The following is a 25,375-nucleotide window of genomic DNA, read 5'->3' on the forward strand; positions in this document are numbered from 1 at the left end:
ACAGCGCTCTGTGGCTGCAGCGTGCCCGGGGGCGATCAGCTCTGGCCCTGCACAGCATCCCACGGTCAATACTGGCAAAGCTCCCTTGCTGGTCCTCCGCGCGTTACGGGCCACAGCACCTGCCCTCCCCGGTCTTGCAGGATCCCCCTTCACTCGGGTCTTCCAGTCAGCTCACGGGCTGGGCTTTAAATGTTCCTCACAGCTGTGGCGGGCTTGGTCTCAGCTGCACCAGCCTGCTTTTCGACCGCAGCACTGTGGTCAGTTTATGGCCCTTTGTCCTTTGTCTGCCATCTTGCCAGTCTCCAAGGCTCGGGCACCCGCCTTCTGTTCAGCCGCTGTAACTTTCCCTTCCTGCAACTGATCGGGCCATCCCAACGCTCAATTTGTGCCCCAATTGTTCCTGAGTCCATAGGTATGCTGCAGGCATGCATGGTCTCGTTGAAACGTCGCTTTTCCAGAGGATCAGTGTCGGATCTGCAGGAGCTCCTCAAGGACACATCCTCTCATGCAGCCATTTAGCCACGCCCCTCAACCATAGCATACAAACTTAACACATTAACTTCTCGACACCCTCCCCAGCCCCAACATGTATGGTACCATTATTATTGTTCTGCGTTCCTGGATCAGAGTTTCTTTTCCGGAAGAGGTCTCCATTTTAATCAATCATTCTTTCCCTGACAGCGTCAAATCACATGCACATTCTTTAATAATATTGGTTTGCAAAAGTGAGCTTCCCTATCTTTCACATATTCATGGAACGGTTGCCATATCGACATACATTTTTGATACTTCCCAGCTCTCCGCGCGCACAACTTCTTCATGGCCAATAATCCCCATATCTTTACCCACCACCACGCAACCACCGGGCCCGCTCCGTTTTCCAGCCTTGAGCTAGGGTAATTCGAGCTGCCATTAGTAAATGTGTGAGAAGAGTGGCTGTGTTGCCACTTGCCGCGTAGACTCCCTCTACTTCTGCTCCTAATAGAATCACCATTGGTACGTCCAGCAATTGTACTCCCGTTATTTCTTTTATATGCCCTAGAATCTCCTTCCAGAATATTTTAGCTTTGGGGCTGGTCCACCACATGTGATATATATCCCTTATTTCCCTGCATTCTCTCCAACACAGAGGCGAATAATCTGCGTTGATTTCATGTATCCGGTGAGGGGACATGTACTATCTATAGCAAATTTGGTATGCTGTTCCTTTAATGGCCGTGCATTTAGATGTTTTATGTGCCATCCTCCATATTTGCACCATTCTTCCTCCGTAATGGGGGTGCCAATATCTTTCCTCCATATATCCATGTATAAGAGCTCATCTCCCAGTTGTGCCCTGTCCAGCAATCTGTATAATCTTGATAACCCTCTAGTTGTTATGCCTTCCTGCAATGTCAGTTCTAGTCTCACTGGGGCTCTTGTTGCTGCTTTTTTGACCTCTGTGTGTGTGATTCAGTGCCTAATCTGCACATATTTATAACTGTTACTCTCATTTATATCAAATTTTTCCTTACATTCCTCAAATAGAAGGGGGGTTCCGTTTTTACAGAATTCTCCCAGAGTTAAGAGTGTTCCTCCTGCCCTAGTGTCCCAGAATTTGGGCGTCTGTCTGTGAAGTCTGTATTGTAAGCCATTGGAGTGCATGGTCCTAAGCCCCAGGAGTTTTCTGTCTTTTCAATGCCTGATCCCATCCCTGTAGTGATGCTTTGGTTGCTTCTAAGAGTTGTCCATTAGCTCTCCGAGCTGCAGTACGCATGGTGTGGAGAGTTCGCAGGGCGGATGGATGTGACGCATTGTTCAGTCTGACACCATCCTTTTTGTGTTTCATCAGCGGCCCATTTCAGCATAGGCACTATCAGAGCGGCCAATACGTATGGCAATACATTGTGTACCCCCAAACCCCTTACAAGCGTAGGGCATGTCAAAAAGTTTCTTTGTATCCTGGGTTTTTTCTTTTGCCAAATAAAGGAACTAATCTGTGACTGTAATGATTTAAGCATACGTAATGGTATTTCCACTGGGAATGAACCCACTATGTACAGTAGTCGGGGGAGCAAGGTCATTTTAACCGCAGCTATGCGAGCAAACCAGGACAAGTCCTGGGTGTCCCATCTGTGTAGGTCTATTATTAACTGTTACCACAGTGGGATTATGTTTGCCCCATATAGTCCATTATATTCTGTAGTTAGGTGTATCTCTAAGTATTCTATACTCTCCTCTTCCCATACCAAGGGATATTCTTTACTTAATCTCTTCATGTCTCCTGGATGTTTGGATATATTTAAGACTTTGGACTTCGAATCATTTATGGTAAATCCAGAGACCGTGGCAAATTCATGTAACCTATCCATCATCCCAGGTAGCGAGGTTGGGGCGTTCTTCAAGAATAACAATATATCGTCCGCGTAGAGTACAATTTTGTGCATTTCTCTCCCACACGTTATACCCTGAATTCCAAGGTCTTGCCTTACTCTAATCGCCAGAGGTTCCATTGCCATGGCAAATATTTGAGGGGAGAGAGGGCATCCCTGTCTTGTGCCTCTCCAGATTTTAATCAGTGCTGAGGTTTGCGCATTAATCAAGAAGTTTGTCGATGGTATTTGGAAGTTTGCTAATATCATTTGAGTGAATTCTGGCCCACATCCGAAGGCCTCTAGTACTCTGCGCAGGTATCACCAGTCTAGACTGTTGAACACTCTTCGAGCATCCGGAGCAGTTATTGTAAATGTTTATCCTGTTCTGGTCCCCAGATCTAGGACATCTATGAATCGGCGTAGGTTGCCTGCGCACAATGAAACCTGCTTGGTCTGTATGAATTATATTTGGTAGTCTAGCAGCAAGTATCTTAGCATAGATCTTAGCATCGCTATTTAGTAAGGCAATAGGGTGATAGCTGGCACAATCTGAGGGATCTTTTTCCGGGTTTCAGAATTAATAACTTTGTGGATTTCCCCATGTCTTCCGTAATTGTGCCTCCATCCTTTATTTGGTTAAAAAGTTGCGTCAGTGGTGCGATTAGTTGTGCCCTGAAAGTTTTGTAAAAGCCATTCCCTAGTCCATCGGGCCCAGGTGTCTTATTGTTTGGTAGGGATGTTATTGCATCGCAGATTTCCTGCCCCGTGATAGGTGATCCTAACACTTCCTTTTGCGCTCTAAGTATCTGGGGTATTTGTAGTGTTTCCATGTACCTAGCCTGAAGGAGAGGATCTAGTCCCTCCTGTTTCAGCAAGTCTGCATGGAATCTTTCCATGATTCTAATTTTATCAGCTTCCGCTGTACATGGTTTCTCTTGTTCATCCCTAAGCTGGGCGATATGGTTCCGGGCTCTTTGCTTCCTCAGTTTAGCTGCTAGAAATCGATTGGCTTTCACCCCCAGCGAGTAATAGGTTTGTTTTGTGTTAATTAGTGTTTGTGCAGAACGATCTGCCACATGAGCGTCCAGTTGTGTCCTAACCTTCCGTAGTGCCCTTAATGTATTGTGCGCCTGCTGTTTTTTATGATTTGCTTCTGCTTCCTTAACTTCACCCTCCATTATCTTCCTTATTACTTCTTTTCCCCTTGATGTATATTATGGACTTTCAAAACCAGTTATTTCCATTAAAGTAATTGTTAATTACTTTCTGCATATGTGTTCTGAGTGCAATGTCCCTCTAGGTAAGCTCATTCAGGCTCCAGTATTTCTGGGTCCCTTTGTTTGGTTCAATTTGTAGTATCACCGAGGCGTGATCCGATGGATATTCAACCCCAATTTTTATATTTATCACCTGAGGTATGAGTGTCGACGAGACCAGCATCATATCTATTCTCGAGTAGCCTTTGTGTACTGCAGAGTAGTGGGTATATTCTGTTACCACATTATGAAAGAATCTCCATGTCTCTATGACCTCTAGGTCCCTAAATAATTACCCAAGAGCCTGCATAATTCTTTGGTCTGAAGGGGTGGGTGGAAGCGTTCAGTCTAAGACAGGGTCCATCACGCAGTTAAAGTCCCCTCCAACAATCACCTGCCCTTCACATCAGCTTCCAGTTTTCTTCACAATTTCTTTCAGCAAGGGAGGTGCTGTTGAGCAGCCCAAGATGGCTGCTTAGTCCTGTAGCTCTGTGTGCTACCAACCTAAAACTAGCCTGTGAAGCAGCAAATCTTAATCAATCTCCTCCAAAGACGGGATAGGTGCCTATGATATCTAGGTACACACACTGTCCAACTTTGAGGCCAATCGACCATATGGATGAGGAAATATGACCGAGTGAGCGAAACACCGAAGCGGCTGGCCTGCGCCCGCCCTCTGCCTACGCACCTTGCTCTGGATGAGGCATTAAGCACTGCGCCGAGGAACCTCGAGAGAGGCGGCGCTGCTGTGCGGCCTTACGCCCGGACCAGCGCCGGCTCTTACGACCCCCGGTCCTGGCTGGGCGCGGGTAGCTGAGCGGGTGTGTGAGTGACTTGAGGCCCGGGGCCCCTGCGTGATCTACCGTCGGTGCGGGCGCTGGGGGTTCGGCCGCGCTGGCCGCCCACAACAAGACCGCTGCAGCTGGATCCTCCCTCTGCCCTGACTTGAGCTTTTGGAGCCAGCCCACAAGCGCCCGTGAGCGCTGCATCCACGCCCGACTGGAAGGCGGCTGGCTGCTACTGGGGTGCCCGACTCACCTGGTATTCCCGTGCTGTACTCTGCTCCCTGGGCCCCGGCGAGCGCCATCCAGCCGACAGCCCTTCCATGCTTCGGTGCGTCCGTGGCTCCCCGGCGGCGGACGGCCGCGCACTGCTGAGGCGCATGGAACCAGTGCAGGGGAACATAGGCGTATGGGAGCCGGGCTGGCCCTAGCCCTGGATCTGAAGCAGACCCTGCCATATGCTCTGCTCCATCGACGCGCCTGAGGCCTGGAGACGCGCATCCACACAAGTAAGCATGAATGTGAAAGGCATACATGAGCCTTGGGCCCCGCCCTCTGGGCTACCTGGTTAATCTCTCCACACCCCGGGCCTCTACCAACCCCCCTGTCACTAGGAGAGCGGATGATCTTAACCTTATCGTGGGGCCCCTGGATCTACTGGTGGGCGACATGACCTTTCGGCGAGCCCCTTCATAATCCTCCCGTGGGGGTGCTTGTGCCTGGCCACCTCTCCACTGCATTGATACTGGGCCTCCCACCGGCCAATACCCCGAGTGGGCTCGGCTGTAGTGCCCCGGGGACACCCACTGATGCACTGCTGCTTATCACTCCTGCACCGGCTCTCTCCCAGAAGGGCAGATTACTCTGAGACTGGCGCTACTGCCTTGGACACGCCTGCCTCCATTACCTGCATCAGACTGTTGTCCCCTTCTGTGTGGGGGCCCTAGCTGTACCGTCTCCCAAAAGCAGACGGAATAGCACGGCTGACCTGACCACCTCTGCTTCCTAGAGTGCAAGTGCTGATTATCTAACAGAGGACATGATTCCCCCAATTATCTGGCTGTAATCGCCCCAATCCGTCTGTTTTTTTTTTCTATCTCCGGGTCATACTGAAGAGAGCTGTTGAACTCCTGCCTTGATTATACGAGAAGGCGTATGAGATTTACCGGAGGAACGCAGGACTACACGGTGCGCAACCGCTTATATCACTGATACAACATTGTATGTCCATCTGGGCTCAAGTTACCCATGGCTGTTGTGGGAGAGCACCCCAAAGGAACCCAGGTGACGCTGCTCACTTACAGAGACTTATCCACCTGCTCCCATAATGTCTAATAGGTCTCGGGGTGCCAACAAGGTTGGAGCCATGGATAGGTTCACATAGGCAGCGCCCAAGCAGGATCAAGGAGGCCCCTCCACCAGTCACAAGGATACAGACATACCAGCAGAAACCCCCCATCCCGACTTAACCACAATAATGGAATCCATGGCCAAGAATTTTGCATCCTTTCATGAAAAGCTTGATGACAAATGCAAACGTGGTGTCGCTTAAATCCAAGCTTGATCAACATGGCACCAGGATCACTGAGGCAGAAACCAGAATTGGTGCCAATGAAGATGGGCTACATGCACTGCGAAATACTGTCACTGCCCTTGCCCGCGACATGAAATTCGTCAAAACCAAATGTGACGATTTGGAATTACAGGACACGCAGAAATAACATCTGTATTGTGGGTGTTCCTGAGACTGCACTCAAAGGACGCATGGAACTAGCAACTTAAAACCTCCTTAAGGACCTGCTTGGCAACCCCGAGCTTTCCCCATTTTTTGCTGTTGAGCAAGCCTACCGCACACTGGCTCCCCCTCCTAAACCCGGGATTTCCCTAGGCCAATAATTGCAAAGATCCTGACCTACAGAGATAGAGATCATATTCTCAGATTGGCCCGAGAAAAGGGAGAACTGAGACTCGACTCGCAAATCATCAGAATCTTCCAGGATTTTTCTACAGAAGCGCAGCAGGAGCGGCGGCAGTTCAATGGAGTCAGGAAAATGTTGAGAGAGGAAAACTGAATACGCGATGCTGTTTCCCGCTTGCCTGAAGCTCACTCATCGCAACAAACTTTACTTTTTCATGGTCCCGGATGAAGCAGTGAAATTCATAGAGGCGCATATACCAATTAATGACACAGCTGATGACCTGATGGACAATGACTAAGTGAGATATCACCCGCTCTCTATTGCAAGGCTCGGCCCCTGAATCCCTTCTTCCTTCTGATTGTGGCTCGCTTTTGCTGTGTTCCACGCTGCTAATGACATAGCCGACATCGGAGTCCCTATTATATAGAGGGGGCGAAAGGGGAGGGCGACATTAATTTAATATTGGATAATGATCTCGACAGAACAGGGACGATCCCACAGAATCACGACCCGGGCTGCCCGCCAATTGCTCACACACATGAGGTCACTAGGCATACACGATACCCGGAGGACGCTTCACCCACACATGAAGGAATACACATATTATTCGTCTGTACACGACAGTTCATCCAGAATCGACCTGTTTCTACTATCGGGTGGATTGATCTGTAAAGTAATGGATTTCCAGATACTTGCCCGTAAGCGCTCCGATCATTCTCCGCTGACTGTGCAGATTAAGCTGGGGACACACCCACCTACCTGCTCGGCCTGGCGCTTCAAATACGATGCACTGCTTGACATTGTGTTTAATCTGAAATACTTGCAGATATAAACATCTTCTTTGAATGCAATAAACAACACGACACGACGGAATTCGCTGGTAGGCCTTCAAGTTTACATTAGAGGTATGTGTATCTATAGGGAGGCGGGAGCACTGAAGGTCATTAAAAAGGACATCGCTCGGTGACTAGGCTTAAGGAACTTGAGCGTGAATGTGCCACGCAATCTACTCCGGCTAAACTTGCACAAATAAGATTGGAACTGGAAACCTCCGAAGCCCATGCCATGAGAGAAATACGTTACTACACGTGCCCACTTGCAGCACAAACGTTTGGTGAGGAGCCCATGCCATGAGAGAAATACGTTATTACACGCGCCCATTTGCAGCACAAATGTTTGGCGAGGGGGACAGGCCGGGGAGAACCTTGTCCAGACTAGTACGCGCTGAGGGGGGTAGATCCCGAATTACAGACACAAAGGGCACTCAACACTGGTCTGACCAGAAAATCCTTGACACTTTCTCCAAATGTTATGCCGCCCTGTATGCGCCCCAAAATGAACATAACCCACAAGACATAAGTGACCTCTTAGATCAGATTCCTATGACATACGTTTCCCAAACCACCAAAGAACAGCTTGACGCTCTGATTACAATTGAAGAGATAGTTAAGGCCATCACAGACCTCCCGAAGGGCAAATCTCCGGGACCCGATGGGCTCACCTCAGAATTTTATCAGGAGCACATAGCTCTCCTGGCACCGAAATTACTCGAAGTCTGGACAGAGTCGCTCCGACTGACCACTCTTCCCCTTTCTTTACAGGAGGCTCTTATAACAGTTGTTCTTAAACCAGGCAAACCTAGCGACGAGTGCGGGTCTTACAGACCATTGTCACTCAAATACGGATACCAAAATATTTCCTAAAGTAATAGCTAGCAGATTGCTCCCAATCATGCCTTATCTCGTCCATGAAGATCAAAGTGGCTTTGTTCCCGGACGCTTGACAAGCCTAAATATCTGACAGCTCTTCAATGTAATGTCCAGGACTGATCAAAACGCAGATGCGGTGGCGGTCACACTCAACGCCCAGAAGGCCTTTGATATGGTCTCCTGGCAATATATGTGGGCAGTCCTGGAAAAGATGGGGATCGGGCCGAATATGATATCCTACATTAAACTACTATATACACATCCTACGGCTAAGATCCTGGTCAACTCCCTCACCTCCTCGTCTTTCGCACTACATAGAGGCACTCGCCAGGGCTGCCCATGTTCCCCCGTTCTATTTGCGTTGGTCACCGAACCAATGGCCGATAACGTCAGAGCTTCCCACGCCTGCAAGGGAATACGCCTACAGGATATGCTGATGACATACTGCTTTTCATCAGAAACCCGTCTGTACACCTTGACCCCATCATATGTGACATAAAAAAATAGAGACATACTCTGGGTTCACCATCAGCTACTCCAAATCAGAGACATTCCCACTCACGCCTGTAACCCAACAACTGACATGCGAATTCCCCCTCCGCTGGTCTCCAGAGGGTATCAAATACCTGGGGGTCCAGGTGTCCCTATCCCGATCTTCTCTACTGTCCAATAACTACACGGCCACGGCACAGCATATTGAGACCAAAATAGCAAGGTGCCGCAATCTCCCTCTTTCACTGGTGGGAAAGCTCTCATTAATAAAGATGATAGTGGTCCCCAAACTCCTTTACATCTTTGCAAATGTCCCGATTTGGCCAGGGAAACAATACTTTGAGAATCTACATACCAAATCCGCCCAATTCCTTTGGCATTCCGGCGCGGTCCGCAAGAAGTGGCAACATATGACTCTTCCCTGTGAGAAAGGGGGCTTCACTGCCCCTGATCTTACCCAATATTGGATCGCTGCACAGGCCAAACATGCTACACACTGGAAGACGGTATCCAACTGCACCCCCCCATGTTAAGCTGAAGAAAGCAGCAGCCAAGGAGGTAAATGTCATGTCCCTTATCCTCCACCGAACGTACTGGACAGAAGCCTCGTCAGACCCCATAGCTACCACGATTATGGCATGGAACCACCTATTGTAGTCCAAGCCCGAGCATCGCCCGTACTATAAATGGCTTCCCATCTGGGAATTTCCAGGGCTCGCGCACACTCACAACAAACTTCTTTCGCAACACTGGCTAGACCTGGGTTACCAGGCATGGACGGAGTTATACCTTGGGGGTAAATTTATCACGCCCCAGACATGACGCCCGGGCCACTCGGGATCGGCATTGGAGCTATTGCAGTACTTTAGACTAAGGGCTGCGGTTCGCGATATGTGGCCTTCCTACCCTGACAAGCCCCCTGAATTGCCAAATATCCAATGCATAGCCAAGTCAGCTAACGGCCGGGATATAACCTCCTCCCTATACAAGATGCTAATGAAGAGGGCTAATGTCATACCCCCTGGGCCACGGACAGATGGGCAGAGGAGCTGGGCCTTGAAATCACAGATGACACATGGAGGAAAATGTTCTTGCACACACGTAGGGTCTCCCTTAACTTTAGATTCCGCTGCATGCAGTACAAGCTCCTAAACCGACTTTATTACACACCAAACAAAGTGGCGAAATTCACACATAACCAGATGCACACTTTTCCCAGATGCAGATCTAGTGATGCAGATCACATACACATGTTTTGGTCCTGTGATGCGATTGGCACGTTCTGGAAAGCAGTTCTCGGCGCCCTCACGGAGCTAGCGGGAACCACTGTTGGCCCAGACTTGATTGCTGTGCTATTTGGTATATGGAGTGTGGACGAGTTGAATAAAATGTCTACATTTTTAAATATAAGTGTTATGGTGGCCAAAAAATGTTAGAAACGACACCCCCTCCCCTCGTTTGATAAGTAGTTGAAGGCTCTTACATGGACACAGACCCCTTGGATGCGTAACTGGTCGTGATGAATCTTGACCTAAAACATTGGGCCAACAATCCATCCCGCTAAAAAACCTCTCAAACAGAATGTAAGATCTCAGTATATAAATGTAACTGTTCATGTTATGTGCTGTGTACCTGCCGCTACCTCGTACCAATAAAGAAAAGTTAAAAAAAAATAAAGAATTTCTTTCAGGAAGAGGTCTTGTCTTGCCTCTCATTACGGGCATAGATCACCATTATTGAGTATTTTTATCTACTATTAAGCCCTTGACGACCAGGTACCTTCCCTCCATATGCTTGTAGAGAAATCGCTTTTTAAAGGTTACTTTAACGCCTATCAACATTGCGACTCCCCTATTTTTCGTCCCAATGGAGGCATAATATTGCTTGAGGAAGGCTCTGTGTGACATTTTTTCGTTCATCCTCAGGGAGGAGGTGCGTCTCCTGGAGGAGGACTATTGACGCTTGGAGATCTACAAGTCTCCCCAGAATCGAGAGGCATTTTGTCGATATATTCAAACCCTGTACGCACAATGTTCATTTCAGCCATGCCCAGGGAAACTGGATACCAATTTACTCTTTCTTACTACTTTCATCTCCACTTCCTTCAGACCAAATAAAACTGTGTACCATTTAACAACCCCTTTCCAACTCCACAAACTCCCTCCCCCATCCCACCTCCCCCCATTCCCAACACCTTTTCCCTTTACTTGTCCATGACCTCGGTCCTTTCAGACCCCCCCTGTCAACAATCGGGGTGTTGGGTCTGGTGCAACCCGGGAATTTCCCAAACCAGGATATTATACACCCTGATTTGGTTTCCAAGATAGCCCCTTCTCCTCCTCTGCATCCGGGCTCATTCCCTCTTAGCCTAACAAATTATTAATCCGCTCTTCAATGCTCTTTGTCCCCTGCCATATTCCTTGCACGTATCTGTCATTCAAGTTCTTAATCCAGTTTACCCCCTAATTTTTTGTAAGGGACAGTCAGTTTGACTTCTCTATCTCGCTTCCTTCCCCTGTCTACTGACCATTCCCATCTTCTGGTGCCTTCAGCCGATGATTTATCTCTTGGCCGGTATTCCGCTAGTTCGTCTCCTTCTTCCATGTGCATCAGGGTCAGTCCTTCCTCGCATGAGGTGATTCGATGTCTCCAGTATTGGCACGCAGGCAGTGATAACTGCAGCTTCTGTCTTCTTTCTCCCCATCTTCCGTGCTCCAGGGATCCCTTATATCGTCAGCGCCGCTTCAGTTTTGCTTACACGTGACAGCGTACCCGAGATCTGGAGTCCTGGGGTGCACTCCGTCTCGTCTCCGAGCTTCCAGGTCTCCTGGGGTCCACAGCAACGTGTTGCCTCCTTGGTGCTCGTCCCTGCTCCTGCTCCGGTCCACCTCTAATAGCGTTGCTGGGAGTTGTTGACCCGGTATGGCCGCCGGCTTGTCTCCTCTCCTCCCAATCTGTATTTCAATCATGGGGGCTTGTCGGACAGCTCGTACTCGCATTTTCTCTGCTCTGTTCCGCTTCACCTTGCAATCCAGTTCCCATTCAACTGAGGGGCCGCCCGTTTACCTCTTCTCTTCCCCTATCTTCACTTCCACTGTGGTGGGATGTCGGGCGGTTCGTTTTCGCACCTATTCTTCTCTGCTCCGCTTCTCCTCATGATACGGATCCCATCCAGTTGAGAACCTTTGTCGGAGAATGTATTTTTATCAACAACACTTGTGCAGTTTGTGGGGGCTCGTTTGGTGGCATTTATTCCCCTGCTTCCATCTCCTTTAGGTATGGCCTGGAGCGGAGATGTGCAGCCTCATGCTGCGGCGGCCAACTTGGAATAAGCAGGATCTTTTTTTAAATGTTTTAAAAAAATAACATTGGTACCCTAATGGCTGCCAAAATGGTACACTCGGCTACCAATGTGGTAAAACGGCTTGCACCCTGGGTGAAACAAACACTTAAGTATAGTAGCCACCAGCCTGCTCCCTAAAACCTGTTTTGGTTGATAAAATCAAGGGGTGGGGGACAGGGAGCTGAGAGACACCCCTGGTACTGCACTCTTTACCCTGCAAACGTATGGTGGGTGTTGTACAACAGTTGTCAGAAGAAGATGGGAAAGCTGCATAAAGAGAACATTTCCTAACAGTGGGGCATGCAACGTGCAGTAGGTCTAGCTACCATCCGTGGTGATCGGAGTAAACGTATAATACCTGCTCAGTATTCCCCGTTGCTTTGGAGATTTGAGACACAGTTTACAGATCTATCATGCAGTAGCTTATCAAGTAAAGTTTGGAACATGATGGGAACTGATAAAAGAATAATGCATTCAAATCAGCAGCAGACAGAACCGAATAACATTAAAAAACTAGAACAAAACAATCACTAGTCAGTCTTTTTCACTGCATTAGTTTCTTTTTGCCACTGATCAAAAGAGGATCGCACAAATCCATAAGTATAGGGTGTTAACAATACCAGTTCCATGAAATACTTATGGGGCTAGAACATTAATCTAAATCTTAAAAAGGATTATCAACAAAGGGGAAGGAAACCTTGTAGATGAGCAAAATCTAAATTTGACAAATTCTGAACACAAGGAAAAAACACTCCCACAATTAAAGTTCTTTTGGCATGCAAAAGCCAGACGTTATTGAATTGTCACTGGTGCCAGTAGCATTATGTAGTTAGCAGTGCTGGGGAGGAGTTGTGCATGTGCGAAAAAAACTTTGCTTGTTCTTGTGCTTTTCAAAGAAATCTGTGGTCCTACCAGGTGAGCTATACAAGCAGAAAGGGGGCCTAGAACAATACAAACACCCATTGCACTAGGACAAAAACATTAAGAGGGAATGAATGTGTAGCTATTTAAAGACCAAGCACTAACAGAACTTCCAGTGCGAAAATAATGACAATAGTAGCAACCCCCCATAAAACATATTTACCCGAGTACCGCAATGTGTGAATATAACTAATAAGGGAACACTCAGGTGTGAGAGTCTTGTTGGTCCAACTGGTGTATGTTGGACATCCTAACCATACTTCTAAGAAGGGTTTCCCTGCCTCAACAAAACCAGCTAATGAAACCGTCTGTGTCAGGATGTCCAAAGTAAAGTTCGCAGTTCTGTGTCCAAATCCTAATCTATCCCTCACAGGCTAAACTCAACTTAAGGTGAAAAGGGAAATGTCTCTTGGCAGTCTGCCAGCAGCCCAGCTTTGTACTTCAAAACAAAAGTTCCAAAAGGGTGTAGAAAAGCAAGTATAAGCTCCACAAGACTCAATGGGTTGGTTCTCTTTCCCTGGAGTCTTTCCAACTTTATCCAGAATTGTCTTTGTGTCCTCAATGGTCAAAATAGGTCCTTATTTTTACTTGGCAGGCCTGACTCCCTGGCCAGGCGACAAGGAAGGATGGCCTGGACACCTTTTCCAAGCCGTCTTGAGGGTTCCCAGACCCTTTGTGAGCAGAACAGGCTTGCAAGTACTGCAACGAGGACTATGTGCCTGGTTCTCTCTCCCAAGCTGTGCCGAGGGTCCCGACCCTTTATGAGACAACCCGGCTCCCAGGTACTGCGACAAGTAAGATTAGCCCAGTTCTCTCTTCCAAACTGTGCTGGTCTTCCTCTCAATTGCTGTAGGTCCTAGACCCTGTTCTCGGTACCGCCTTCCTTGGCCCACTTTCCTGCTAAGTAGGGTACTCAATGTCCTCGTTCTCACCATTCTTTCTCTTGGTCTTCACTTTCACCGACAGCCTTGGTTTACACCCCTGCCAAGGTCTGCGAGTACTACGTGTACATATGTTTATATTCTTATTGCTACTATTTGGGATATGCTTTCCCAATATGGGCCTCAGACACCCTTCACTTGGTGTCTCTGCCCCAGTGAAGATTCCTTCTCTACTTTGCTTTGGCCTTCTGCACCCTCTGGGTCGCCCCAACCCTGGGATTAGCCACTTTAGTACTTGCAGGGTCTCATCTGTCACCCTCTGGTTGATCGTGGGGTCTCCCAGCAGCTTCGTCGTACGCCCTTGCTCACCGGGCTCATCCACCCGTCACCTCTGCAGTTCCATTGTAGCTTTTCTTCCCTGCTCCGACCTCTGTCACCAGCGGGTATCCTTCCCCATCTCCTGTTCTCGTTCTCATCCCGCTCTACCTTTGAATGACAGCTCACCAATAAAATCATCCAAAACACAGCGTGTGCGTTAGTTCTTGTCAGCGATCGTCATTACTTGTGGCCTCCCCCTTATCCCAGTAGTTCTTACCTGGAATATGCTACACATGAGGGCAATAGGGGTTCATAGTCAAAACATCGAAAAACAAAAGGTCGAAAGTCAAAATATCAACAAAAAAAGGTCGAAAAAAAAAGTTGAATATTTTTTTTATAACGTTTTTTATTCGAAATGGGGGGGTTCCGGGGGGGGGGGGGTTCCCCACCCCCCACCCCAACCCCCTTTTTCATTTATTTTTTGTTTTTACCTTTTTTTTTTTTACATACGAGAGCCAAAAAAGAAATCTAAATAAAAATGAATTATTCGACTTTTTTTTTCGATGTTTTTTTTTTCAACTTTTTTGTCTTTTGACATTTTTTTCAATATTTTGACTGCACACCGGGCAATAGGTAGTGTGGAATTGGACGTTTTTTTGGGGGAAGGTGGAAGGGTTGAAGGGATACTGCATTCTCCCGGATTGGTTATTACTCTCAATGGGGTCCTCCCTCTCCATGAGATCCTCCTACTGAGTACCAACCCCAGGGGGACTATTGGGTACCAGTCTGGCCTCATGAGAAGCAGCTTACCCATCTAAAGCAGTGACGATTCCTTGGGATTTGTCACAGTGTTCATCATTCACTGACTTGCATGGGGATGTGAAAGGCCCAATTTGAACTATGTATTTCCATATACTGAGTACTTAAGAGGTCTTTACGATAGAATTTTATTTTGTGGATCACTGCTTTTCTATCAACCAATGTAGAGAGCTCTGGAAATACCATTCTGTCTAATTACTCAAACATGATTACCCAATTCTGCCTGATCCACCAACACCTTGAAATTAAAGCTATTGTTGATTAATCCAGGTTTCTTGAACCAATACAGTACACCCACAGAAAGCCATTTTAAAAGAGAATGATGGGGCCAATTTTATAAATACAACCTATGAGCCTGTAGCTGGGTAAAGGTACATATAATATGGCATACCCATGATGGTATCCAACTCTTTACAGATTTAATCTAATTGAAATTCAGTGTTTTGGCATTTATTTTACTTTAATCATCCCGTACCTCTTCTGTCGTGTCTTGGGTCTGAGAGACAGTCTGCTCGGTCGAGATGTTTGTTGAGATTATCTTCTTCTCCAATTCCTTCACCTGCTCTTCATAATGTTCCTTCAGAGCAGTTGTGCGAGTTTGAAGACCAGCATACTATGAGAGAGGCGGAATAAAAAGTATAATAGATGATGATATAACTTTATTCAGCATTTGTGCCATCAAAGCAAAATATATTCCATACAAAATGTCAATTAAAATCAGAATTATATACAATGAGACAATATAAAAACATTACATTTAAAAGCAGTTTAAAACAATCAACAGGTTCAACCCCTCCATACTCAACCTTCTTAGCCAAGCCAGGTGCAAATATCTAGCAACAAAATAGTGCTAAGATCATCGCTTTTCCTACATAAGTCCATTGCGTCTGATGCCCTTCGGATGCCTTTCAAATTGAGGATTGGATTTAAGCACATAGCGCTAAAATCCTTATAGCTAGGGCAGAACAAAACAAAAGGAAGAACAGACCGATATTTGCCCCACATGCCGAGCATCTGATATAATTTTGTCCACTCCCCTTTCTCTTGAAAGAAGCCAATCGTAGAGTCTCCGCTCTAAGATCATAAATGAGCGTATCGGCATAATCTGGGTTAGTAACACCCATGTAATGTTCATAGCCACATGTTAGCTTGATCTGCAAATATTGTTGGCCGCAAGAAAGCCTTGCACAAGCTGCCTCCATTGTTCATCTGCAGTCCAGTCCACATGCTGATTTTACTGCAGTCTTAAAGTTGACTGGCATGCTAGACGGTCTCTCCCAGAGCGGTCCAAAACACTGATACTATGCACCAAAATTGTAGACACACCAAAGACACAATGTTTTTGTCAAAAGGGCAATAAAGGAGGGCCTGCCATGAGCCTGGGCATAATGTGCTCGGATTTCTAAGATTAGCAAACAGTAATTGTACTCCATGTAGTGGATTTTGCACTGCAAGTAAAATGCCCTGCCACCAATCCTATGAGTGAGATACCAATCACAGCTAGGATGGGTGCTGAGAAACATAAGGCAAAAACAAGAAGTGTGAAAGTGCAAGTACATGTGCGTCCTTGTGCTAGGTTCCACACCCCCATCAACTCCTTTTCCCACTATGTAAAATAATGGGCAGTATAAGTAAACCGTAGAGGGGCTGACGGATAAATCGTTTTAGAGAATGGACAGTGATAGACTAGAAGAACAGATTACTTACCTCTCAATAATGTTCTTGCTAATGGGTGTTCCCCTCACTGATTCTTCATTTATGATATTCTGTGTCAGCTGCCTTTGGAAACTTTTTTTTTTTTTACAATCGGGGGTACATCGCGTCTCCAACTGGCACTGTGAATTGACCCATGGTTAACTTGACATCAGGCCAGTGGATGCAGACACGATGCACCCCAATACCTCAGTTCCCCCCTTTGTCATAGCACTCCACCTATGAGGGACTGCAGAACAGATGAGGTGTACAAACTATCTGCCAAGAGAGGCAGGTTGGGAGAGCGACAAGGAATCTGTGGGAGGAACATATCAGAAGGAACATTAGAGAGTAATCAGTAATTTGTTCTTTCTCATGGATTCTTTCCTCCCATTAATCCTTATCCTATAGCAGTACCTAAATCTAGAGGAGGGAGAAGAGCGAGGGGACAACATCTAAACCAGAAAACTCTCCTTGAATGAAGCTAGCATCTTGCCCTGACAAGGCATCTAAGCAGTAATTGTATTTATTTAATAATTTGTTCGGTTTAAATTTAACCTTTACAATTACATACAAAATGCTTAAAAACATTTGTTACAAATTCATATACATTTCACTTTCTATTGACAAATAAAAGTAACTAGATCCAAAAAATTTTTTTATGGCCCTACATACATTCATTAGCATGTTTAAGAAACAAAAAAGATAATTATCACGATAGCCCACACATTTGAAAAAATGTAACTATAGCAAGTGACAAAGAAACTGACCCATCCCCCAACATATAAAACCAGAGATTTTCCCCATCCATAGCTGCCAGATTGTATACAAATTTACCCAACACAAAAATATGCTGTGTAAAAAGAGCTGCAATGAAAAGTTTTTGAAATCTTATGTGGTGTTCAAGTTTTTAGAAAATGCTAAGCTTTTAGGCAGTCCACTTCTTAAACAGATGATTTTGTTAGTGTTAATCACATTCGTACAGAATCTCATGTACATATTTTGAGCATCACGATCAGTGAATTTCCACAAGTATGGTTCCTCCTCCGTAAATCTTTTATATACTACTCAGACTGTGGAATATAATGAGTGAGCTCAGATAGAGCCACAGGTCTCAATCCAATCATTTTGTATAATCTTCAATTGAGCCTCCTAATTACATACTGGAAGCTTGTAAATGCCGTAGATGTCTCTTTGAATCAACTAATTTATGGAGTTTTACTGACCCGAGCAAGTTGCATATTCCCAAGTTGTATTATAAACATTAAGTCCATTGCTGACAAGTGGCATGTGAAGGAAAATTCTTGCAATGCCACTCAGCCAGTATAAACACATTACGAAAACAATTCTTCATATTATGAGTAAGGAACAACTGATTGTGAACTTGGTCAGTAAAAGCAATGCTGCTCTCTATATTGAGTATATACAAGATAGGGGTCATTTGCCAAGCTACATCCACCATTTCTTGGGTAAAAACTCGCTAGTGTGGGATTACCCAAGAATACAATTTAATGTAGTAGAGTCCCTGGAAATACATGGAGCGTGGCGAAAAATTCTAAGGCATGCTAGAAATTGTAGACTGTGCGGAAACAGGGAATTGGAGTCCGCTCAACTTATTTTGGTAACCTGCATGTCTCTGACGAAGCGAAAAGTGTTGATGAGATCAGCTGGTTTGAATGTGTATTTTTCCTGAAACAATCTTTGGTCACTTTTCGTGAATGGGTGTCATGAAGCTTGCATTGTCCATCTCACTTTCCTATGGAAGAAGATTGCACATTTTGTGGCCACTCTGGCAATTTGAATTAACTTTGTATAAGTGGGATTGGGTAGGTGGAATGTGATTCTTTTAAGCAAATGTTAATTATTGTCGTTGGTATGTGATTGGAATCGAGTATCAAAAGTTGACATTTATTAACTATAAAATACTGTGGGGGGTGTGTGAGAGCCAGCAACCCAGATGGCTGCCGGCATTTGAGCTGTTACAGACTCGGAGGAGGAGGTGGCCCGTGCATGCTTTAATCAGGCTGTATAGCCTACAACCTGCTTTGGGGGGGTCGGGAGACGTTAGTGACCCCCTACGTTTCCTTGGCTGTAATGAACAGTGGTGGAATAACAGAGGCACTACTGTCTGCGAACCTGGCCCGCTTTACCCCTCTATTGGCAGGCATGCCTCCGATTGAAGGATAGGTAATGCGGCCCTGGCAGACGGATGGAACTGCATGTGGACTTGGAGAGCTGCGGTGGGAGTCGCAGCGAGGAGGAGAGTCCCGGAAAGCATTGCATAGCGCTGCAGGAGAAGACACATTGAAGGCATTCTCTGTGCAATGCCTGCTGAGTTGCGCACCTGGATCGAGCATGGGGTCCTGCTGCAACAGGAGCCGTACGTTTGGTAGCCTGCAGAGACCGGCCCCAGCTCTGTGAGGTAGTGCATGCGCCGCTCCCTTTACAGACTGGTGCAAGTAGATGATGCTGGTTGTATAGAGGCTCTGGCGCTCACTGAAGCTTTCTGCCTTGCAGGCAGGAGGGTGGCGCGGAACTGCAGAGAGGTGGTGAGGGACGCAAGGAGGGCAAGATAAAGCAGCAGCCAAAGTGGATGACCAACGGTGCGCAATTGGTGGCAATTGACAGCGATACAAGATGAAACGTGCGTGGATGCCACCTGGATGTGGCGGCAGGCGCCTCAAGGTTGCGATTGGTGTACCTTTGTGAAGTGGCCCCCTTGCGGGTCTGCACGGATGGCTACGAGCAGTTGCTGTGTGCACAGGGGCCCTCTCCACTTAAAATGTATGCGTTTTTAAATGGTGGAGAGTGAAGTTTATAACTGAAAACAACCCCAGGTGCTCCTCTTTGGGGACATAAAGTAGCTGCTATAAGAGGAGTGGAATTGGTAGATGCGTGGTTGGTCGAGACCCTAGAATGGTGCGACTGCCTTCTGTGTGATGACGTCCAGGTGCCACACTATCTCTGGCTGCGGATGGCAGTGAAACCCCTAAGGAGTCACTGAAACTGGCTTGTGTGGAGGGTTGCCACAGATGAATGGCAAAGGGAGGCAAGAAGCAGGGCCACCTGCAGTTCATGCAGAAGGGGGGGCCTGGCACTACATAGGGGCACATCGACCTCACCCAGAATGGCCGCGAGTGAAGCTGCGACAAGCTCCGACCCGCATAAAGCTCTGACAGCGCCTGTGCCAGACCGTCCTTTAAAACAGAGTCTGGTGCTAGTTGAAACGAAGACTGGATTTGCCGCTGTCAACACCAAGCTAAACGGTATGGAGTATAAAATAGACCAAATACAAGAGAGAAGGAAAGCGGCTGCCTTAGAGAGGCAGGGCACAGGTTTGACGTGCTTGAGGATATGAGTGGCTAGGTTACAACTGCGATTCGGGGTCTACAGAAGGTGGTCAAGGAAATTTGAGACAAAAACAAAGATTTGGAAGCGTGATCCAGACATAACAATGTCCGGGTTACAGGGAGAGAAAAATCAATATCATCACACAATATGGAGCAGTTTATGGAAACCTTCTTTAAAGAGGTGCTTCGAGACCGGGAGCTGTCACCCCAGTTCTTAGTGGAAAGAGCACATACAATTTCGAGACAGGCCCGAGACCAGGGCAAACTCCTATCCGGATCATTGCGAGACTTTTAAATTACCGAGACAGACATCATCTTGCGAAGAGCACAGGAATTAGGTTATGTACAGTATGAGGGGGTGAGAGTATCCTTTTTCCAAGTTCTTACGCCAACAGTACAAAAAATAACGTTTGTCCTTTTTAGCAGGGAAGAAACTCCTACGGGATAAACAAATACAGTATGCAATGTTGTATCCATCTAAGTTGAGAGGTGTGCATGACAATAAGACTATTCTTTACAAACACAGCTGAGGTTGGTGTCTTTGTGGAGTCCTTGCCTAAGCATTGAGGGTCTTGGTTATTCAAGTGTGGTTGTTCAATATGTGGTATACCCCTTTTCGGTCTGCGAGATAGGCTGGTTTTTGGTATCAGGATGAATTGGAAATGCTTGACCCCACAACGGGGTGTGACAACATAATGTAACAAATAAGGACATTTGCTTAATATCCTTTTGTGAAGGGCCTTCTCCTCCTAGAAGGGAGAGCTGATGTATGTGGTTTGTAAGTGGTTGCTGTGTCCAACGCCCCTTGGTAGGCGCCCCTGTTTAAAATGTTTAATAGCACTGTTTGGGGAGGCTGGGAGGCGGTCACTGCCTGGTTGGGTTTTGGCAGTGGGGGCGGGGGTGATGTCCGCAGCAGAGATGGTCTTGAAAAGGGGAAGGATGGGAGTTATAGAGGTGGCGGGACAAGGGTCTGGGGAGGAGAGTGGAGTTATTAAGGTTCATGGAAAAAAAGTTCATGTGTTTGGCTTTGTGAATGTTGAGTGCACCAAAGGGTTAAGCCAGTGTCAGTCAGTTGCGATGGAAAGCGATGCTGTCAGCAAGACTAATGGCGAAGGTTATAGGCCAGATAGTTGTACCCTCCTTAGCTGGCACATCAGGGGCCTTAACTATGCAAAAATGTGCACGGTCGTCGTCCATATCGAGCGGCGGGGTGCCAAAATATTGCTCTTTCAGGAAACACAGCTGCTGGGCAGTCTGAACGTGGGACTTGTGAAATCATGGGGGGGGGGAACACAGATGTTACACATCCTTTTCCTCTTACTCGTGAGGGGTGTCAAAATTGTTCATGAACCCTTGGGGTTTAGGCTCTTAAAACAAGACGTTGATCCTGAGGGTAGGTAGGCTCTTGTTTCTGGGGAGGTTGTTGGGTGTCAGATCACATTGGCCTTGTAGGCCAAAGAGCCCGAAAGCACAGTCTGCGCCGAAGGCGTCTACTTTTTGGCAAGTGTAGGGGGTATCGAGCGCCGCTTTTGCTGCCAAGGTCTGCTGGTTGGGGGTTGGGAGCTGTGCCGACAGCCGCCTGTTGACGAAACATGCCAAGCATTTCCTCTTTAAACAAATCCCACTCTTCCCGAGTGGTCGGTCCCTTAGAGGGTTAACCTCGTTCCGAGGAACAATCCGATTCCCGCCGATGGTGGTGTTGCTTCTTCTTCTGTGAGGAAGAGAATGAGGAATGACTTCTGGAGTGGGACCTCTTTTCTGTTTTCTTGCAGTGTGGGCTCTCGTCAGGACGAGTGGGCTACTCAGTCTTGGCCTCAGACAACCAGACGAGAGACCGTGTCAGAGACTTCGGTGACTGTCGGCCCAGGCCTCTGTGTCGGCTCTGTGTTGTGAGTGGAACTCCAACACCACAAACAGAGGTCATGTGGGTCTATCACTGACATTTTGGCCTCTCAATCAGAGCACTGCTTGAAAGCCGAGATGCAGTGCGGAGACATCGCTGAGGTAAATCGAAAAGATTTACTGAAAAACCTTGAGTGAAAAACTAGCAAGTTCCTGATACAGCGTGTGAGCGCATGGAAAAAAGGAACTGAGTCATTGGTTATAGTGACGTGGTATACGTATGGCGCCGTCACTTCAGGAGCCGACCATCGTCCACAGTGCAAGACAGATCGATGATCGACAGCCGAGTCCCTGTGGAAATGTTTCAGAGCAGCAAAGCTGTACAGAGATATCTATCAAGATGAGGAATCTGCGGGAGAAAAGCAATCCATTGAAACAATGTTATGCAAAAGAAAAGTGTTCAAGAAATTATATGTCAGGATATTCAAGCCGTTGGCTTCCCTTCCCCACGTTTTTAGCATGGGACAAGGTGGCACACTCAAGCTTAGCGCACACTCTGGGTTCTCTACCACGAGGATGCAGTTCCAAACTTCCACATCAGGGCCTTCTGTATCAAAGTCTCTTTGCCATTCAAAGTCTCTTATTTTAGAGGGCCTAATGAAACACGACAAAACATTAAAGTTCCTTTCTTCTCAGGATTTTTACTTATACAACTTCTCGGGTGTTTTACTGTTCACCCTGTGTGCCCCTCCGCCGGGCTCAGACCCACTTTAACACAATACTTTCAATTGGTCTCCCTCTGCCAGGCTCGGACCACCAAATCCATTTACTTTTTCAAACGTTCTCTACTTCATAAAAATCAAAGACTTACGACACTGCGCAGAATTTTGCTTGACCCGTCACAGAACCACTTCATTTCACATTTATTCGTTCTCTTTCAATTGATCTCCGTCTGCCAGGTTCGGACCAAATTCTCTACTTTCGTCACTTCTCAGCTGGGTACCTTACAGAGACCTTCGATTGAGCACCCACACGGTGCCGACCCACTCTGTCAAAGGTATTGTACTTTGCTTTAAAGTTCAATCACTCATCAGCAGTTCAACTTCACTTGCGCCTCTTATCACACGCGTTTTAACAATGTTCGTTCCAGCGCTCGCAATACAATGTTCCTGATTGAAACCTTGGCTTCAACACAGACAGGTCTTTTATCAGTCTCCCCAACTAACCAGCTGTGTTGATTTCCCTGACGCTGCTTTATTTTTGGAGCCAAGGTCGGAACCATGGCAGCTGGTGATTCTACCCGCCTTGATTATTGACATGGGAGGGCCCGGAGTATCTCCGACACAATGCAGGATTCTTCAGCCTAGTTTCCTGGTCTTACGATTTCTATTATTGAGATCTCTGGAAAGTAACGGTTCCTTATGGAAAAGGTCAAGGGACTTTTCCTCCTTGCGAACCCCTTCGGTTTTGCTGTTTTTTTTTCTCCTGCTCAGCTGCTGCCTCATAACTGCTAATTCCTCGTGTGCTTTGCCTCGCTCAGAGTGTTTTGCCTTTTATGTGTTTGGGGAAGTGTAATGGAAGGCAGTTGTGTGTGATGATCAGTTACTGCCTGACCATTGCATTGGGACACGTCCGGTATATTGCTCGGGTGTTAGTCCCCCTCCCACTGCGTCTTGAGTAGGACCTTTTGTAGTTCCGAAAACACTTCAAGACTCTCCTCTTTTCTTCCTCCTTCCCTTCTTCCTTCCTCTGCTAATCCCATAGTTGCTGTGATTGGTGTCTTGGACACTTGTGCATCCTCTGGGTCTTTGACCATTCACACCCAATCTCCCAAGCATCTGTCCTCCTTCAGTACTTGACTCGGCACACCCTCCTCACTGGAGATTTGCACTTTCCACCCAACGCACTGCCTGGCTGCATAGCACGTACCATACATTGCACTTCATCTGCGGCTCACCCTCGAGTGTGGCTCAACCTCCAGCAAGGACACCACTGCCCTCTTGCTTCCTGCACTTGCACGTTCTGAATATTCACAAGGCAGAGTAGGTTTGGCTGTCCCTTCCCGCTCTGCATTTTATATTTAATTGTACTGCTATCCCATGTTCCCTCCCTGCTACCCTGTGTGCCCTTTGAAACAGAATGCATTTTTTTGTATAAGTGCCTAACAAACAAACAATAAATAAACAAATAAAATAAAGTGTTTGTGTTGTAAAAGGGGGATGTGGGGGAGTAGAGTTCCCAAATATCCTACCTGGTAGGAAGGGGTAAAGGTGTTAGAAGGAAGGGGATACAGCGTCTCATCATCCAGTGTCCCATGCCCAAAGACCCCTCACCCAGGTAATCCTCCTGCTCTGGTCCACCCCCAGGAACTGGATCCAAAAGTGATGGCCACCTGACAGATCTCCGGGACTAGTGAGTGAGACACCTTATTGATTCTTGCATACTTTTGAGACATCATCTTACAGGCTAAAGGGAGTGGTTACATTTTTACCCTTTTTGCGGGTGCATTATCATGCCCTGCCTTTTTAGCCGCAATAATGTAATCAAAAGGACCATATACTCAAAATGGCCTCTTGCCGTGTTGCAAGTTCTGTTCAAGATGACCTGTCCTTTGTTGGCCATTGTTCTACCTTGCCAGATAGGGGAGGGTTCCCTTACTTCAAGCAGCTTGGCAGTCGTCTTGCAAGAAGCGTGCAAAGCGTCTTCTTTGTGTGTGAGTTGACACAAAGTAGGTAGGCGGGCTGTCTGCCCCCAAGCCATATTCCCCAGGGCTTGGATTGTTCTGGGCAGATTTGATAGGCCTATTGGTAAGCCACTTCCACATTTGAATGTTGCAAGTGTCCTAATTGGAGGGCTGGGATTGCCACCCCCAGCCCAGATTCTGAATAGGAGACTAGTTGGACCCAGGAAGCAAGTCGAACACTGGAGTTGAAAAAGATCAGTAGAAGACCATGACCAAGGGATGCTGGAGAACTGCTGCAGAAACTAGTATTGGCTCAGCCAATATTGTGTCAAGTGAAGGCTTTGAAACATTTGAACTCTGAAGCTTTCAACGACAACATGCTGTGTTGTAAGATAAAAATGTGTGAGGAAGAGAAAAATGTCTGAAGCACCTTGCATGAAAAAAAGGAACTGAAGCCATGGGACATTGCGAGTTCTATTTGCACAGGAGGATTTGTCACTTCCGGAGTCGAGGAATAGAGCAACGGACAAGACGACGCAGAGGCACAAAACAGCCTTGCTGGTGTAGAAATGTTTTTAGAGACCAGCTGCACTGGCAATTGAATATCTTCAGCAGAGGAATCTGTGGGAATATGCCAGCCATTAGAAATACAGCTTCCCCTTATACAAGATGCGATATGGCTAGAAAAGGCCCAGGAACTGGTCTGGGCCAGTTCAAACATCCATGGAGGGTGCTGGGATGAGCTCAAAGTGAACAAACGAGTGGAAAACTGCCACACCTTTCTTTTTTTTTGCCCTGTGGTTTCCCATACAAAATAAAGATCCAAAAACAAAATCCCCAAAAGCAGAACTTACAAAAATTAGAAGTACCCCAATGGCGGCCAAAAAGAAACATTGGGTTATTAATACGTTATATTTGTTTGCACCCCTAGCGAAGCCAAAACAAAATAAATAAGATGGGACAGATGTTCTTAGCCGCTGCTACAAGACAGAGATCAAAACAGCCACTGATCAA

At 46.9% G+C, this 25,375-nt stretch overlaps 1 protein-coding gene across 6 annotated transcripts in view; it reads right to left on the reverse strand.

The window, feature by feature from the left end:
• Positions 1 to 25,375, reverse strand: part of FKBP15 (FKBP prolyl isomerase family member 15) — a 2,419,492-nt gene that overhangs the window by 316,040 nt on the left and 2,078,077 nt on the right. For all 6 annotated transcript variants that reach the window (XM_069609812.1, XM_069609811.1, XM_069609809.1 and 3 more), the window contains one exon: positions 15,270 to 15,407. In XM_069609812.1, coding sequence (XP_069465913.1) covers positions 15,270 to 15,407 — 138 coding nt within the window. The remainder of the gene's footprint in view (positions 1 to 15,269; positions 15,408 to 25,375) is intronic.

The sequence above is a fragment of the Ambystoma mexicanum genome, chromosome 8 (genome assembly GCF_040938575.1).
Source record: "Ambystoma mexicanum isolate Mex_15411 chromosome 8, UKY_AmexF1_1, whole genome shotgun sequence".
Taxonomy (NCBI): Eukaryota; Metazoa; Chordata; class Amphibia; order Caudata; family Ambystomatidae; genus Ambystoma; species Ambystoma mexicanum.